The sequence below is a fragment of the Symphalangus syndactylus genome, chromosome 18 (assembly GCF_028878055.3).
Source record: "Symphalangus syndactylus isolate Jambi chromosome 18, NHGRI_mSymSyn1-v2.1_pri, whole genome shotgun sequence".
Classification (NCBI taxonomy): domain Eukaryota; kingdom Metazoa; phylum Chordata; class Mammalia; order Primates; family Hylobatidae; genus Symphalangus; species Symphalangus syndactylus.
In genome coordinates this window covers 62,067,511-62,085,710 of record NC_072440.2, presented here as the reverse complement: position 1 = coordinate 62,085,710, position 18,200 = coordinate 62,067,511, and the positions used below count along the sequence as shown (strand labels likewise).

The 18,200-nt window shown below is 48.3% G+C and overlaps 1 protein-coding gene across 6 annotated transcripts in view; it reads right to left on the bottom strand.

The window, feature by feature from the left end:
* The window catches only part of SGSM1 (small G protein signaling modulator 1), a 121,063-nt gene that overhangs the window by 52,110 nt on the left and 50,753 nt on the right, over positions 1–18,200 (bottom strand). For 4 of the 6 annotated variants that reach the window (XM_055254256.2, XM_055254255.2, XM_055254252.2 and 1 more), the window contains exons 9-12: positions 15,537–15,661; positions 8,157–8,224; positions 6,481–6,644; positions 6,172–6,304 (exon numbers count right to left, since the gene is read on the bottom strand). In XM_055254256.2, coding sequence (XP_055110231.1) covers positions 6,172–6,304; positions 6,481–6,644; positions 8,157–8,224; positions 15,537–15,661 — 490 coding nt within the window. Of the gene's footprint in view, positions 1–1,356; positions 1,522–6,171; positions 6,305–6,480; positions 6,645–8,156; positions 8,225–15,536; positions 15,662–18,200 lie in introns of all 6 variants that reach the window. The other 2 variants (XM_055254253.2, XM_055254251.2) reach the window with 1 other exon arrangement.

The window sequence follows — 18,200 nt, the reverse complement described above, 5'->3', positions numbered from 1 at the left end:
TGTATTTCTAAAGCAATTTTGATACAGCAGGTACATTAGACAGACTCTGATTTCCTAACTTTTGGACACTGGTGATTCCTGACCAGCCACTCTCAGGATACAGCACTCACAGCTTCCTTTATTTATATTTCTTTCTCAGCTTCATAAAAACTGCAGAGTCTACAAAACCACATAACAAACATACTGGGGACATATGCATTACCATTTCTATAGTCAACTTCCTGGCCTCTTGGTAGTCCTAGACAGGTACAAACGCTTTATTTTCTTTTTCTTTTTTTCTTTTCTTTTTTTTTTTTTTTTTTGAGACAGAGTCTCACTCTGTTGCCCAGGCTGGAGTGCAGTGGTGCGGTCTCGGCTCACCGCAAGCTCTGCCTCCCGGGTTCACGCCATTCTTTTATTTTCTTTAAAACAGGGATCCATAAACTTTTTCTGTAAAGGGACAGCTAGTAAGTATTTTAGCGTTTGTAAGCCATTTGGTCTCTGTCATAAGCACTTGACTCTGTTGTTGTAGTGCAAAAGTAACCATAAACAAAATGTAAAAAAGGAAGCATGCACATGTTCTAATAAAACTTTATTTATAAATACTGAAATATGAATGTCATATCATTTTCATGTCACAAAATATTACTCTCCTTTTGGCTTTTTTGGATCATTTAAAAATTGAAAAAACATTCTTAGCTCATAGGTTGGTACAGAATGGGGCTGAATTTAGCCCATGAATCTTAGTTTTCTAATCCCTGCTGTAGGAAGTGAAGAGAGTTGCACACTTTTTTTCCCATATGTCATGGTCCCCACAGGACAACTGGTAATACCCTGACTCTTCCCTTGGGCCCCAAGGTAAGGGAGAGTTGTGGAACTGGTCCTCTTGCCATCAGAGCTCCGTAGCTGACAAGGTCAGCCCGTACCTACTGACAGAAGAGGAAGCTGCCTATATGATGTAGTTCTTGCAGCCACCAAATGTGGCTTGTTACACTATTCTTCCCCATGTAGACTCACTCATGAGCTAGCCAAGACCAGTAGCCCCTGTAAAATGTTCTAGAAAAAAAGCCCCAGTTCTTAGCCAATCTCAGGGATGCACTGACCAGTTTAGCCCAAGCATGGCAACCATGCCTTCCTCCATCTCAGCCTCTCACACTCACATCCATGCAGACATCACCAATTGATCCTTTCGCTACTGAACCTACAACACTGCAAGCTGCCTTCCATAGGGTGGAGGCTGGACAGCAGGAGGGCATCAATCTCTCTGCCTCCATCTCCCTTCCTGCCTCCATCTCCCTTGGGACCAAGACTCAAATGACAACATGGCAGAGGTGGCTGGCACTCAGCCCCTGGGGAAGGGGAGATCCCAGACATTACTGGGGGGCTGCTGCTTCAGACTCGGCGTGGGGAGAGTAGTGTCCCATCTGGCTTGCTCCCACTGACTCCCTCTGGCCACCACCAGCATGGACCGGCCTGCAGGAACCATCATCCAGGAAGGGCCCACAGAGACGGAAGAAGTGCTGCCCAAGAGGTCGGGGGCAACTTGAGACACAAAACAAAAAGAACCAGTGAGGTGGGGGTTCTGAGGTGGGCAGGACCCTGAGACAGCTGGAAAAGCCAGTTTCTGGGGGCTCTAACCCTCCCCCTGCCCGGCTCCACACAGCTCCCACATACACTGTGTTCAATTAGAAGAAAGAATGCTGATTTTTATAAAGTGCCTACTATGTGCTGAGTGTCAGGCTAAGTGTCAGTTTGTGACTTGAGCAAACCTAAAGAAACCAGTTATTGTCCTTCGCGACCCTGTGAGGGATGCATCCTCCCTCTTCTATTTTGCAGAAGAAGAAACTGAGGCTCAGAATGATGGCATGACTTAATCACCCAAAGCCCTGCCAGGCAGTAACAGACGTATCTAGTCTTTTGACCGAAGTCTCTCTCCTCTTTCCACTAACAACGGCCGTCCCTACTGAGTACAGTACTGTCATTAACCCCTTTTACAGATTAGAAAACTAAGGCATGGAGAGTTTAAGCAACATGCCCGAGACCACCCAGCTAATGAGGAGAGGAGCCAAGATCCCAACCCAGGGGATTTGACTTTTTTTTTCTGAGGCAGGGTCTTGTTTTGCCATCCAGGCTGATGTACAGTGGCACAAACGTGGCTCACTGCAGCCCTGACCTCCCAGGCTCAAGTGATCCTCCATCCTCAGTCTCCTGAGTAGCTGGGAATACAGGCACGCGCCAGCAAGGCCAGCTAATGTTTTAAAATTTTTTATAGAGATGGGGTTTCGCCATGTTGCCCAGGCTGATCTCGAATTCCTGGGCTCAAGCCATCCTCCAGCCTCAGCCTCCCAAAGTGCTGGGATTACAGGCATGAGCCACTGTGCCTGGCCTGAGGACTTGACTCTGATCCTACTCTTTCTCCCTCAGCTGTTTCTCATAGGCACTTGTCTCTCCACACCATCTGTTCGCAAAGCAGGGCAATCCTGTCGATGTTTGGAGACACTTTGAGTTTTCACGCCTTGGGGATTAATTAGGTGCTACTGTCATCTAGTAGCTGGAGGCCAAGGATGCTGCTTAACATCACAGAATACACAAGGCAACCCCCACACAAGGAATTATTCAGCTCTAAATGTCAACAGTGCTGAGGCTGAGAAACGCCACGCTAGACCAGCACTATCCAATAGAAACACAATCAAGAGGCTGGGAGGTGGCTCATGCCTGCAATCCCAGGACTTTGGGAGCCCGAGGCGGATGAATTGCTTGAGCCCAGGAGTTCCAAGTCCAGCCTGGGCAACATGGCAAAACCCCATCTCTACAAAAAATCCAAAAAAAAGTAGTCAGGTATGGTGGCTTGTGCCTGTGATTCCAGCTACCCAGGAGGCTGAGGTGGAAGGATCGATTGAGCCCAGGAGGTTGAGGCTGCAGTGAGCCATGATTGCACCACTGCACTCCAGCCTGGGCAACAGAGCGAGACCCTGCCTCAAAAAAAAAAATTACAATTGAGCCACATATGTAATTTTTAAAAAATTTCTTTTTTTTTTTTTTGAGATGGAGTCTTGCTCCATTGCCCACACTGGAGTGCAATGGCACAATCTCAGCTCACCACAACCTCCGCCTCCCGGGTTCAAGCAATTCTCCTGCCTCAGCCTCCCAAGTAGCTGGGACTACAGGCACATGCCACCACGCCCGGCTAGTTTTTTGTATTTTTAGTAGAGATGGGGTTTCACCGTGTTAGCCAGGATGGTCTCGATCTCCTGACCTCGTCATCTGCCCGCCTCGGCTCCCCAAAGTGCTGGGATTACAGGCGTGAGCCACTGGGCCTGGCATAATTTAAAAATTTTAGTAGCCACATTAAAAGGTTAAAAGAACAGGTGAAATCAATTCCAACAATATATTTTGTCTAACCTAATCTATCCAAAATGTTACTACTTTAACATCTAATCAATATAAAATTATTGAGACTTTTTTTTTTTTTTTGAGGCAGAGTCTCGCTCTGTCACCCAGGCTGGAGTGCAGTGGCTTTTTTTTTTGTAACAAAGTCTCAACATCCAGTGTGTGTTTTACACTTCCAGCACATCCCCATTTGCCCTGGAGACGTTTCAGGAGCCCAGGAGCCACATGTAGCCCATGGCTACCCTGCTAGACAGTACAGAGACAATCTCAGAAGCAGAGGGGTCTGAAAATGCCCTTATCTGATGTGAACCTGTCTACATATTTTGGAACTTGTCCTTGCCTCCCCAGAGCACAAGGGGCAGGCAAAGAACCCAGCGGAGACAGGGCTGATGAGACACTGAGAGGCAGCTTAGAAACATCTGTGGTCACATCGCCCCTCCCACAGGGTGAAATCCTGTATATTTAAGGCATATATCTGCAAATTTCTTCTGTTAAGAGCCTGAGAGTAAATACTTTCAACTTTCTGGGCCATATGATCTCTGTCACAACGATTCACTTCTGCTGCTGTGGTATGAAAACAGCCATAGCTGATATATAAATGAATGGATGTGGCTGTGTTCCAATAAAACTTTATTTACAAAAACAGGTGAGTGGGCTGAATTTGGCCCATGAAAAGGGGTTTGTTGACTTCTGATTTAGGCACTCTTTCAGAAAGAACTTCATACCTCTCACAGATGGAAACCTCTCACAATGGAAACCCTAAGATGACTGTTTTTGTTAAGCCTGTGGGGCTCAAGCCCCAGAAAATCAACCAAGGATGCGGTTACCATTTCCATGTGGGTTGAAGTTGACCTTGAGAATGAAGGCAATGAAACCACAATGCCCTCTCCCTGCCAGTCAAAACGATGTGCATGGAGTGGTGGTTAGAGGCACAGGCTCTGGAGCCAGACCTCCTGCATTCAAATCCCAGCCATGACAAGAATTAGCTGTGTGATCCTGGACCAGTTACTTAACCCTTCTGTGCATCAGTTTTCTCCTTGCAAAACGGGGGATGGTGATGACAACCTGGGAGGGCTATGGTGAGGATAGAATGAATTAAGATAGGAACAGTGGGACAGCAGACAGAAGTGGGCCTGGCACACAGTGGCACTCAAGACACGATACCTACTACTGCTTACTGAGCATCTGCCAAGCGTCAGGCCCCATGTCAGGTCACCAGGTGTTTTAGGAATGATCTTGCTGATTCCTCAGAATATGCTGCTGGTGGGGACTGCTGTTACCCCATTCTACAGAGAAGGAAGTGAGGCCTGTGGAGGACAGGTCACTTAACCACACTGCAGTGGCAGAGCTGAATACAGTGATGCCTTCTTTTCTCTAAACCAACGGTTCTCAAGCAGGGGTAATTTTGCCACCCTACAGAGGACACCTGGCAATGCCTAGAGACATATCTGGTTGTCACGACTTAGAGCAAAGTAAATTTGCTACTTGGCATCTAGTGGGTGCTCAACATCCCACAACGCACAGGACCACCTCCTACAACAAAGAATTATTCCATCCCAGATGACAGTAACGCTGAGGTTCAGATGTCCAATTCTAGATAAACTGAATTAGTTGGGGGTTTTCTCAAGGGCAGACAAGGATCCAAGTGCAAGTTCCAAAGGCACATCAGTAAGGGAGAGGCAAATTGAGACAAAGGAAGAAAAGGGGAGGGAGTAAAGGGTTAGTTGCCAAGCAAGTTACCAATAGAGGTAACTGTGCTTAATCTCCCATGGAAGCTCTGGGAGACTGTGCAGATCACGTATGTCAGAGTTTGCCTCACAAAGGGAGAGGAAGTTGGGACATTGATACACTAACTCCTATCGGCCATGAGCTGAGGGCTGCTCCAGGGCGGCACTGGTTCCCCGATGCTTCCAATATGCCCCATACCTGGCCAGAAGGGACTCTTGTGGCCAGAAAAAACCCTCAGGCAAAGAGATACTGAGGCAGCCCTATTCCATGGGCTCTACGATGAATATCTCATCATCTCATTGAATCTCTTTAATAAGGGGAAGTAGAATATTAACAGCAACATTTGAGTGTTCTGTATGTGTGAAATGCCTTATCTCATTTAAAAAATATTTTAATTTGCATTTATTTTGAGACAGGGCCTCACATTGTTGCCCAGGCTGGAGTGCAATGACACAATCATGGCTTACTGCAGCCTCGACCTCCCCAGGCTCAGGCGATCCTCCCACCTCAGCCTCCCAAATAGCTGGGACCACAGATGCATGCCACCACACCTGGCTAATTTTTCTATTTTTTGTAGAGACAGGGTTTCGCCATGTTGCCCAGGCTGCTCTTAAACTCCTGGGCTCAGGCAATCCAAAGTGCTCCCTCCCAAATTTCGGCCTCCCAAAGTGCCAGGATTACGGGTGTGAGCCACCATGCCCGGCCGCCTTACCTTGTTTAATCCCCAGAATGACTATGAAACTGGTGCTATGAACACGCCCATTTTACAAATGAGGAAACTGAGGCACAGAGGGCTGAGATGACTTGCCCAAGTTCAGCCAGGATTCCAGAGCCTATGCCATTGCCACTACCCCAGGCCACCTCTCCTAGTGGCAACTTTATCAGACAAGTAGAGGGTGGTTATTGTTCTTATCTGGGGGGAAACTGAGGCTGCCAAGAAACCGACTTTCTGTTTCCAGATCCTCTTGTTAGCCCCAGAATCCAGACCTGTCATCTTCTAGTTTTAAACACCTGGAGTCATTTTCAGGATCAGTTAGCAGGTGACTCCCCGGGGCCCGGGACAGGGCAGCTCACCGAACTCCGACTGCATGCCAGGGTAGATGATCCTGAACACATAATCCGTGGCCTCGTCATCATCTTTGTCTGAAGATGTGGACTCAGCAGAACCCTGAGGGCTTCGCTTGCGCAGTTTAGGAAACACTTTGCCCTGCAAAAACATGTCCAAAAACAGGGCCCTTGGGACACACCTGTCCCCACAACTTGCTCAGTCTGAGGGTATCAGTGGGGAGCGCATGAGGCCCACATAAGGGCACACAGGCAAAAACAACCACCCTCTGTGACCAGCCTCCACCCCAGCCTCCCTGGGTCCCCATGATCACTCACCTTACCCCTCTGGGACCACAGTGGCGGGTCCAACTGCCCATGTGGGAGCAGCCCATTCTCCAGGCACGAGAGGAACTGCAGGAGGTGCCCACCCTTGGGGAAGCGGAAGGGCGGCCTCTGGATCCCGTCCTGGCTGACCAATACCACTGTCCCGCCGCTGTCCACTGCCGCCACCACCAGCCAGAGAAGACCCAGTGGGAAGTCACTATGAGGCACGGTGACAGCCCCTTCCTGCAAACACATCCCCCAGGGGTGCCAAGCCAGACCCAGGGATCCTGCTCTGAGGCTCTGGGAAATGCCTGGGCAAAGGTCAGGAGCAGTTTTTACCTCCCCTGAGTCTCTCTTATCTCATCCACCATCCACCTCTGACTGCGGACTACAGGACGAAGGCAAGAAGAACCGAGTTGACCTCCCTGACATTAACCACCAAAGGAAAAAGACGCCCCCTAGCACCCTACGCTCCTCAGGAATCCTTTACAAATCTACCTGACCTATTTTTGTATGGAGGCCTTCAGACTTCCCGTCTTGGGGCAGTAGCTGACTCTGGCTAGCGTGTATTGAGCACTTACTGAATACAAGCACAGCATGTTAGAGGCACTCTTATTGAAACACTCACAATATCCCTAAGAGTCCTATCTGTTATTGCCTATTTTACAAATAGTAAAACCAAAGCTCAGAGAGGTTAAGTAACTTCTCCAAGGTGACACAGCTGATCAATGGCAGAGTCTGGGTCTGAATCCAGGTCTGTCTCATGTAAAAGGCTTAAATCACTGTGTTTTGTTCCTTGGTGAGGCACGGACCATTTGCTTTCTAAAGCAGGATGGCCCTCTGCTTACTCTGACTGTACTTTCTTTTTTTTTTTTTTTAGACGGAGTCTCGTTCTGTCGCCCAGGCTGGAGTGCAGTGGCGCCATCTCTGCTCACTGCAAGCTCCGCCTCCTGGGTTCACGCCATTATTCTTCCTCAGCCTCTCTGAGTAGCTGGGACTACAGGAGCCTGCCACTACGCCCAGCTAATTTTTTGTATTTTTAGTAGAGATGGGGTTTCACTGTGGTCTCGATCTCCTGACCTCGTGATCCGCCCGCCTCGGCCCCCCAAAGTGCTAGGATTACAAGCGTAGCCACTGCGCCCGGCCTTCTGACTGTACTTTCTTCTGGCTTTAAAGAAGTACTGCAGTTATTGATCCCCATCTTCAGAGCACTGACTTTGGAGTCACAAAAAGCTGGGTCCAGTCCCGGCTCTGGAGTTTCCAGGGTGTGTGCCCTTATACTAAGCTGCTTCCTCTCCTCCAAAATGGAAATGATGTCACCCCATCAGTGGGTGGTTGTGATGATTGAATAACAGGCATGTGAGTGCTTAGAACTGTGCTTAGCACATTATCACTGCTTAATAAGTGTCAGCAGCTAACGCCATAGCCATAGGTGGATTTCATGCTGAGCCCTTAACGTACATCATTTCATCTTCACAACTACCCCATGAGAGGGTCCCGTTATAATTCCCATGTTACAGATGGGGAAACTGAGGCACAAGAGGTGAGGTTGCTTGCCTAAGGTTGCACAGGTAATTATGGGGTGTCCACCATATCATTCTCTCATGATGCTAATGAATAGGCAGGGATGGAGACAGGCAGGGGATCCAAGAGGAACATGCAGCCCCCTTCCTGTCCCCAGTCCCTACCTTGCTGGTGGCAGTGCAGGTAGACAATCTCCTCCAAGCGGATGGTCATGGCATAGTCCCAGTAGACGCTGGAAGCGGAGGGGGAGGGTCAGGCTTGCAGGACTTCTGCCTACCCCACTGTGCAGAGGGGCTCAGAGGCCAGCAGACCACACCCAGGAGCTCCTCCACCCTTCCCATTAGGTCCCCAGCATCTGTGTCCCAGCCTGCCCAGACTCTATCTCCCCTTTTTCTGGTCTCAGAATCCCAATTTTCCGAGGTTACCATCTTCCCCACCCCCAGTCCATATGGGAGGTGAGGTCGACCCCACCCACCCTCCACCCTCAGACTCCAGGAATGGCCACCCAACCCAGGCCTGGCCAATCAACCTGTCCCACTGTTCCGGCCACAGTGTTCAGTGCAGGACTGACTCGACTCTGGCAGAACCATTGAGACTCAATTATTGGATTTCCATTTGAATGACTGGGAAAGAGATGCCCCATCCTGTCTGGAGCGTAGTGGTAAGGGCAGAAGTCTGAAGATAGAAGCGACTATGCCTGAGAATGGCGTCAAAAGACAGGAAGACAGAGCAAAGAGACGGAAAGAGTGCAGGTCCCTGTCATTCAAGTCCCTGGATCCATCCATGCCTGAAGCTACTGCCCCTGGAGTTTTCAGTTCATGTGGGCCAGTGCTTAAGTCAGCTTGAATTTGGTTTTCTCTAACTGGCATCTAGGAGTCTTGACTAACTCACATCCTAACTCCAGGCCACTATGTGTCCATGAGCAGGAGTTAGAATAGCCACTCAATAGCTTCACAGGTTCCCAGCAGTGTTAACTTGAGGGTTTCTCTGAGCCTCAAGTTTCCTCATCTATAAAAGGGGGGCTAGAATAACACCCACCCCATTGTGTTGCTGTGAGGATTAAATAGAATCAAGTATTTGAAGGGCTCAACACAGAGCTGATACATTAAGAAGTGCGTACCTGGGAAGTGGTCCCTATGATTATTTAAGTGTTTCCATTTCCAGCTCAAAACCTTGCTGCTGTCCTGAAACAAATAGCTTTTCTCATCAGAACACACTGGGAGGTGGAGGCCACAGGAACTTGGGCTTTGTGGTGGTCATGGAAATGCACCACTCACATCTCCTTCAGAAGACCTTGCCGAGGGGAGCAGAGCGGATTAACTTCAGAGGCCACTCCCTGGATCTATCATCACATTTGCACCGAAGCCATGCTTCCTTTAGGCTGCTCCCAGCCAGGACCTAGCAGGCCGGGGTACTAGTGCCGCCCATTCCTGCGAGACAAGGAACTCCTCTAACAGTCAACGGTCCACGGGAGACTTCCAACTGACCTGGCCAAATGTTCTTGGAGCCGTGCTGTGTCTCAGACTCCTTCTGCCCAACCTTCTTTCCTTCCTCCTCTCCCTCCCCGCATGGCGGTCTGAAGGCTCTCCCTGTCCGCTCCTGCCCCTCCCTCACCCTGCACAGGTGTGTCTCCAATAAATCTCTGCTGGTCCAATCCTGTCTTGGTGCTTGCTTCTTGGAGGACCCAAACTAACATAGGCTTCGAGGTCAGGTAGCGTTCAAATCCCACTTCCACCAGAGACCTTAGCCAGTTCCTACCTCAGTTTCTGGCCCTCAGTTTCCCTAGCTGTGAAATGAGAAAAGTGGAATAGGCTCAGAGAAACCATCAAGTCACACTGCCAGGGACCTTTTCTCTTTGAAAGCCCTTCCTTCCCTGGCCTGTACCAGAATCAGCTTCACCAGAGTTCATGGAAGTAAATGTCCTTTGAGGACAGTCAAGAACACAAGGGCAGCAGCCTCTGTTGAGCCCCTCCCATACCCCGTCTAGCCAGGGTGTCCTCTCTGGGCTCCCAGCGTGTGTGCCCATCACGCTGGGTTGCAACCCCCTGTCCTCTCCTCTGGTTCCTCAAAGGTGCTGAACACCTGCAGAACGGTTCTGCTTTGCTCACTTCTCTGTGATGCTCAGAGAATGTTCACAGTGCATAGTGAATGCCGAGCACTGGAAATGCCCGGTGAACAAAGCCACCACCAGCCATCAGCAAGGAGGAGCTCTGTGGCCATAGTCTCTGGATCCATGAAAATGACACCAACAGCCCTCATGACTGAGAGCCCTGTCCAGGTGCCGGGCTCCCAGCTAAGGGTTTTCCATGCACTTCTGTTACATCAATTCTCCCTATATGCTTATTCAGAGGTTCCCTTACTACATTCCCATCTTACAGATAAACAATCTGAGGCTCAAGTGGAGTTCATTGTCTCAGGCCACAGAGCTAGGAAGGAGCAAGGGCTGTTTCTGGTTTTCATTTGCATGTTTTAGCAGCTTTACTGAGGTACAATTTACACACCATAGAATTTACTCACTGTAAGTGTACAGTTTGATGAGTAAATGTACAGATTTAGGCAACCATCATCACAAGCCAGTTTTAGAACATTTTTACCACCCCCAAAAGATTCCTCTTGCCTGTTTGTGATCAGTCTTCCTTCCCACCCACAGCCCTAGGCAACCAACAATCTGCTTTCTGACTCCACAGATGTGCCTTTTTCTGGACATTTCATCTAAATGGAATCCTACAACATGCGCCCGTCGTGGCTGGCTTCCTTCGTGTGGTATAAGGCTTTTGAGGTTCATCCATGTTGTAATGTCCACTGGTGATTTATCCCTTTTTATAGACAAGTAATATTCTGTTGCATGGATGGACCACAAATGTCTACATCCATTCTTCAGTTGATGGGCATCTGGGTTGCTTCCAGTCTTGGAGTCTTGGGCTATTATGAATAATGCTGTTATATGCATTTGTGTATAAGCTTTTGTGTGGGCATAAATTTTCATTTCTCTTGGGTAGATCCCTATGAGTAGAATTGCTGGGTCACACGATAAAGGGATGTTACAAAAAACTGCCAAATTGGTCTGTAAATTGGTTGTCCACCAGGAGGGTAGGAGGGTTCCACTGCTGCTCCACACAGTAGGGTTGAGATTGGAGGCAAGTCCAGCCTGACTTCAGAACCCCAATATCCAGCTTTTTCATGACATTTTCTCTGTAACATTGGAATACTCAGCTAGTGAGTGAGGATCGTGGCTGTGCAAGAGTGAGGCTGGCCGTGAAAAGAAAAAAGAGCTCCCGCCAGGCATGGTAGCTCACACCTGTAATCCCAACACTTTGGGAGGCCGAGGTGGATGGATCCCCTGAGGTCAGGAGTTCGAGACCAGCTTGACCAACATGGAGAAACCCCGTCTCTACTAAAAATACAAAATTAGTCAGGCGTGGTGGCACATGCCCAGCTACTCGGGAGGCTGAGGCAGGAAAATTGCTTGAACCTCGGAGGCGGAGGTTGCGGCGAGCTGAGATCATGCCATTGCACTCCAGCCTGGGCCACAAGAGCGAATCTCCATCTCAAAAAAAAAGAAAGAAAGAAAGAAAAAAAGAGCTCCTGCACAAGCTCAAACAAAAACCACCCCACTTCACTGCTTCTTGGTCCCCCAAGGGATGTTGGAGCTCCTGGGGCAAACCCCTTCCGCACACACCAACCCCCACATTTCTGACTCCTGCCATTTGTCTTCCATTGAGCCTCAGGTTCTGGTGAGAATAACAAGGATAGACAAGAGTTCATGGCCCAGGGCTAGAGATGCCCCAGCTCCTGGGCAGTGACCTTAGAAGTTCTGATTCATCCCGAACTCAGTATCAAAGCTCCTACGATGGCTGGGCGCGATGGCTCACGCCTGTAATCCCAGCACTTTGGGAGGCTGAGCCAGGTGGATCACAAAGTCAAGAGATCGAGACCATCCTGGCCAACATGGTGAAACTCCGTCTCTACTAAAAATAGAAAAAAATTAGCCGGGCATGGTGGTGGGTGCCTGTAGTTCCAGCTACCTGGGAGGCTGAGCCAGGTGGATCACAAGGTCAAGAGATCGAGACCATCCTGGCCAACATGGTGAAACTCCATCTCTACTAAAAATAGAAAAAAATTAGCCGGGCATGGTGGTGGGTGCCTGTAGTCCCAGCTACCCGGGAGGCTCAGGCAGGAGAATCACTTGAACGCAGGAGGCGGAGGTTGCAGTGAGCTGAGATTGTGCCACTGTACTCTAGTTTGGCGACAGAGTGAGACTCCATCTCAAGAAAACAAACAAACAAACAACAACAACAACAAAAAAACAAAGCGCCTATGATGTTCACCAACAGGGAAAGATGATGCAGAAACACGGGTCTCCGATTATCTGCGCTGGGGCAGGGCTTGGCAATCATCGGATCCAATGCTTTTCCCAAAACATGAGCATCAGGTTTCTGGCCCACACAACCCTGGGCTCAAGTCCAAGCAACAAACAGCATCCTCGCGCTGCTAAAGCTTTGACGTTGGGTGCAAGACACTTCAATGTTTGAGAAGCCCCTGCAGACCCCCTGGGAATGCCTTGAATTCTAAGGAGACCATATCTCGTCTTACTTCCCCACTTGATAAAAAGGGAACCCTGAGGCTCATTGAGGTGGAGTGACATACCCCAGGTCATCCAGCAAGGTGAGGGTGGAGCAAAGGCTTGGTCCCATAGCGTATGTCCATCCATCTCCTTGCTCATTCATTGTCTTCCAGTAGAATGTAAGCTCTGAGAAGGTAAAGATTTTCCCCTCCTTTCCTACAACTGCTGTCTCCCTTGCATCTAGCACAGTGGCTGGCACAGAGTAGGGGCTCAGTAAACATCCAGTGAATGAATCCAGGTCCCCTGACTTCCCTGCTTCATTTCACAAAGCTGATCTGGGCGCCTACTATGTACTACAACCTGTGGCAGGTGCTGAGGATAAGAAGCGAACAAGACAGGACCCTTGCCTTTAAGGCACTGAGCTCTCGAGGGCAAGATGGTAGGTACACAGGCACAGATCGACTGTGTGACTACAATCTTCTAAATGCTACAATGGAGATTCAGGGCTTGTGTGATCTGGACTCAGCAGGGAGGTCAAAGAAGGCTTTAGACCAAGGTTTAAGATAAAGAGACCCAGAGCACCCCTGGGACCCCTCCCCTATTCTTCCATGATGGTCGCCTGATTAGAAACTCTAGACTCTGGGAAGCCGAGGTGGGAGACTCGCTTGAAGCCAGAAGTTCAAGACCAGCCTGGGTGACAAAATGAGACACCATCTCCATATAAAATAAAATAGAAATTTTAAAAAAATCAAATAAAAATAACCTTGAGAGGCGGCTGAGATGGGCAGATCATTTGAGGTCAGGAGTTCGAGACCAGCCTGGCCAACATGATGAAACCCCGTCTCTAATGAAAATACAAAAATCAGCTGGGTGTGGTGGCAAATCCCTGTAGTCCCAGCTACTCGGGAGGCTGAGGTGGGAGAATCACTTGAACCCAGGAGGCGGAGGTTGCAGTGAGCCGAGATCGCGCCACTGCATTCCAGCCTGGGCGACAGAGCAAGACAGCGTCTCAAAAAAATGAATAAGTAAATAAAATAAAATATAAATAAATACAATTAAAATGTTTAAAAAGAGAGAGACTGCAGGGTCTAGTTGGAGCTGAATTAATTATTGTGCCCAGCACAGGACCAATTGTCCTGCCCACTGACCAGCTCTGAGGACAGATGGTGACTCCTGCACAGGAAGTAATCACCTTAGAGAACACTTTATTATTATTATTTTTTTTTTGAGACAGAGTCTCGCCCTGTCATCCAGGCTGGAGTGCAGTGGCGCAATCTCGGCTCACTGCAACCTCTGCCTCCCAGGTTCAGGCAATTCTCTGCCTCAGCCTCCTAAGTAGCTGGGACTACAGGCACCTGCCACCATGCCCAGCTAAGTTTTGTATTTTTAGTAGAGACGGGGTTTCACCATGTTGGCCAGGCTGGTGTTGAACTCCTGACCTCGTGATCTACCTACTTCACCCTCCCAAAATGCTGGGATTACAGGCATGAGCCACTGTGCCCAGCCTAGAGAACACTTTTCATCACTTCAAGAAACTCCTGATGTTTCTTGAAAACAGTCCTTATTCTTTTAGAGACACACATTAAAATATTTACAGATGAGATCATATCATGTCTGCATGTTGCTTCAGAATTATATATATGTAATTATATAGTATATATTATATACACTATATATATTATATATAGTGTATATATTATATATACTATATAATTATATATAGTATATATATTATATATACTATATATTATATATAGTATATATATTATATATACTATATATTATATATAGTATATATATTATGTCATATATTTTATGTATTATATTTATATAATTATATAATTATATATTATATAGTATATTACATATAGTATATATATATATATATAATATATATATATAATATATATATATATATATATTTTTTAAGACAGAGTCTTGCTCTGTCACCCAGGCTGGAGTGCAGTGGTGTGATCTCAGCTTACTGCAACCTCTGCCTCCCGGGTTCAAGCAATTCTCCTGCCTCACCCTCCCGAGTAGCTGGGACTACAGGCATGCGCCATCATGCCCGGCTAATTTTTGTATTTTTAGTAGCGATGGGGTTTCACCATGTTGGCCAGGCTGGTCTTGAACTCCTGACCTCATGATCTACCCGCCTCAGCCTCCCAAAGCGTTGGGATTACAGGTGTGAGCCACCACACTCGGCCCAGAATATTACTGGGGAGAAGGGGATGGGTTCATGGCCACAAGGGCAGGGTGATGGGTACCCGAGTTCTATCTTTAGGTTAAAAATTCTTCATTGTATAAAGTTTTTTTAGGAAAGCAATAAAATGTAAAATAAGATTCGATGTGGACTTGGAGCAGGAAAAAACACCGCTTCTCCTCCCCACCAGCAGCCAAGCCTCCTCAAGCTGAGATATTTGAACCAGCCACACCTCTGCACCATGGCTGTCTTTGTTCCTCCTGAAGTCTTCCCTAATTGGGCTGGAACCCAGGCACTGCAGCAGGAAATCCCTTGTCCCAGCATTTCTTTCAAGCGTGACTCGAAAGCCTTTGCTGGGTCTTATAAATCACAGGATATCACGGCAGATGCAGCCCTGGACCAGATGCTCGCTAACACCTCCTGCCTTCCCTTTTTATGGAGTGATGGGAGAGGGAAGACAGAGACTGAAGAATATTTGCCATTTGCAGGCTTAGGAGATCTCTATAAAGATTTCTCCCTCTGGATGGTTTTGTCCAGGGCATTGCCAACTCCCATGCCCTAAGACTCTTCCAGTTGGTTTCCGGATCCTCTCGAGCCTTTGAGTTTCCCAGGAGGCCACAGCTGCAGGGAGGCTGAGCCAAGTGGCCCTAACAACCAGGCAGAGGAGAGGGCAGAAGCAGGGGCGGGATGGAAGCCTCCCCTCCCCCGGGGAGGAACTTCCTTGTGCCAAGGGGAGTGGAGGGACCCAGGGGACACATAGCAGACCCAGTGCCCTACCTCTTCTCATAATCCAGGTCCCCCACAGACCCATTCATCAGCTGGTTGGGCGTCCACTTCAAGGTCATGACGTCAGCCGTCTGGTGCAGGGACAGGTACCCTGGCACAGCCTCCATGTCGTCCCTCTGCAGAGAGAGGAGGACTCAGGTCTGGCCATGGTGCTGGAGTCGCTGTGGACATAGGTCCTGGCCCATTTGACTCAAGAACACATAATCGGAACTAAGAGGTTGGGTTAATCCCTTCAAGGCCCTGGCCACGTGGAAGACTCTAAAGCCTCCTTCCAGATGGCCATGCTAAGCAAAGCCATTTGTAGCCAGCCTCCCAGATGGGTTCTATATCGTCCAGCTGTGAAAGCCTCCCACCCCCGTCACTTTCACACTCTGACTTCCTCCTGAGCTCCAGGGTCCCTGACCCCAGGTTCCTTCAGAGCCAGGAAGAAGGCTCTGCCCCACTGAAAATCACGCTTTTCAAAACAGAAGGCATTTATCTTGGCCAAGCTTAAGGGAGAAAGAGATGGCAGTTGAGCTCTAGGGCCCTTCCTAGAGACAACACTCAGAGACCTCCTCCCAAAAACCCCCCCTACACTTCCCGCCCAGTAGCCAGTCCCTTTTCTCCCCTAGATCTACCTATAGGAATTCTCACCGGCTTTGTTTTATCCCAGCGGGGTGTGTGGGGAGGGTGATGTCACCACTCCTCCATCAAATTCACCCTAACATTTACTGAGCACCAAGTGTGTCCCAAGCACAGCTCAGCCTTCACACGCACTGTCTTGATTTAACCACACGCACCTATAACCCCAAGGGAGGAGCAGTGCAGTATTTCATTGATCCAAAGACACACATCTTGACTGTTCACGTTTTTATGTACCTGAAATGGGGGCGGGTCTTCTAATCACAATCCTGACATGGCTGCCCTGCCTGGTCTCGCACAGACTCAGCCACAGTTGTTCAAAGCGTCATCATTTCAATTAAGTTTTGGGCATGGTTGTTATTTCACATGTGAAATGTAGGTGCTATTTTACATGTCTTCAAAAAGATTTGACTGCAATTCAGCTTTGAATTGAAAACCTGCTGTGCACATAGGAAGGCTGGGAACAGAGTGGTAGAGTGCCTGTGTGATGCTGGCAAGGCAGGCACGTATTCTTCCCTGCAGGGAAGCCCACAAGTCCAGATTGTCTTTCTTCTTCTTCTTCTTCTTCTTTTTTTTTTTTTGAGATGGAGTCTTCCTCTGTTGCCAAGGCTGGAGGGGAGCAGCGCGATCTCGGCTCACTGCAACGTCTGCTTCCCAGGTTCAAGTGATTCTTCTGCCTCAACCTCCCGAATAGCGGGGATTACAGGCACCTGCTACCACGACCAGCTAATTTTTCTATTTTTTTTAGCAGAGATAGGGTTTCACCATGTTGGCCAGGCTAGTCTCCAACTCCTGATCTCAGGTGATCCACCCACCTTGGCCTCCCAAAGTCCTAGGATTACAGGCATAAGCCACCGCGCCCGGCCAAGATTTTCTTGTAAAGCAATAACCAAATACTTTACAGGACTTAAAAACCATCACAGGCTGGGCACAGTGGCTCACGCCTACAATCCCAGAGGTTTGGGAGGCTGAGGTCGGAGAATTACCTGAGCCCAGGAGTTTTAGATCAGCCTGGGCAACATAGCGAGACCCCATCTCTACAAAAAATAATTTAAAAATTAGCCAGGCATGGTGGTACACACCTGTAATCCCAGCTACTCAGGAGGCTGAGGTGGGAAGATTGCTTCAGCCCAGGAGTTTGAGGCTGCAGTGAGCCATGATCACACCACTGCACTCCAGCCTGGGTGACAGCGAGACCTTGTCTCCAAAAAAACAAAGAACAAAAAACAAAAAACATCCCCGAGATGAGAGTGGACATTCTTGCGGAAATGCTGCACTTCCCGTGCTCCTGGACCAGGGACCACCAAACATTTTGTGTAAAGGGACAAATAGGAAATATTTTTTGGTTTTGTAAGCTACACAAGCTCAGCTGCAACCACTCAACTCTGCCAGCAAGGCCTGAAAGCAGTCATAGGCTGTAGCTGTGTCCCAATAAAACTTTATTTGCAAAAACAAGTAGAGGCACAGATGATTGTTAACTCCTTCTCTTGATGGAACAGAAAACAATGTGTGGAAAATCTGAACTAGAAGTTTGAAGAATATCTTAATGTATTTCAATGATATTTTCCCTGTGTGTTACTTATAAAAGTGATATAGATTAAAAAACAAAACTACATCCACGTAAGTTTCAAAGACCTCTTTCAAAAAGCGTAAGCTAAAATTTCTAAGTAGCAAATAAAACAAAACAAAACAAAAACACCGTATATAATCTAAATAGCTTTTTTTTTTTCGAGATGGAGTCTCACTCTGTTGCCTAGGCTGGAGTGCAGTGGTGCGATCTCAGCTTACTGCAACCTCCACCTCCTGGGTTCAAGCAATTCTGCCTCAGCCACCCAAGTAGCTGGGACTACAGGCATGTGCCACCATGCCTGGCTATTTTTTTTTGTATTTTCAGTAGAGACAGGGTTTCACCATATTGGCCAGGCTGGTCTTGGACTCCTGACTCGTGATCCTCCTGCCTCAGCCTCCCAAAGTGCTGGGATTACAGGCATGAGCCACTACACTCGGTCCTCTAAATAGCATTTTTAATTTGTT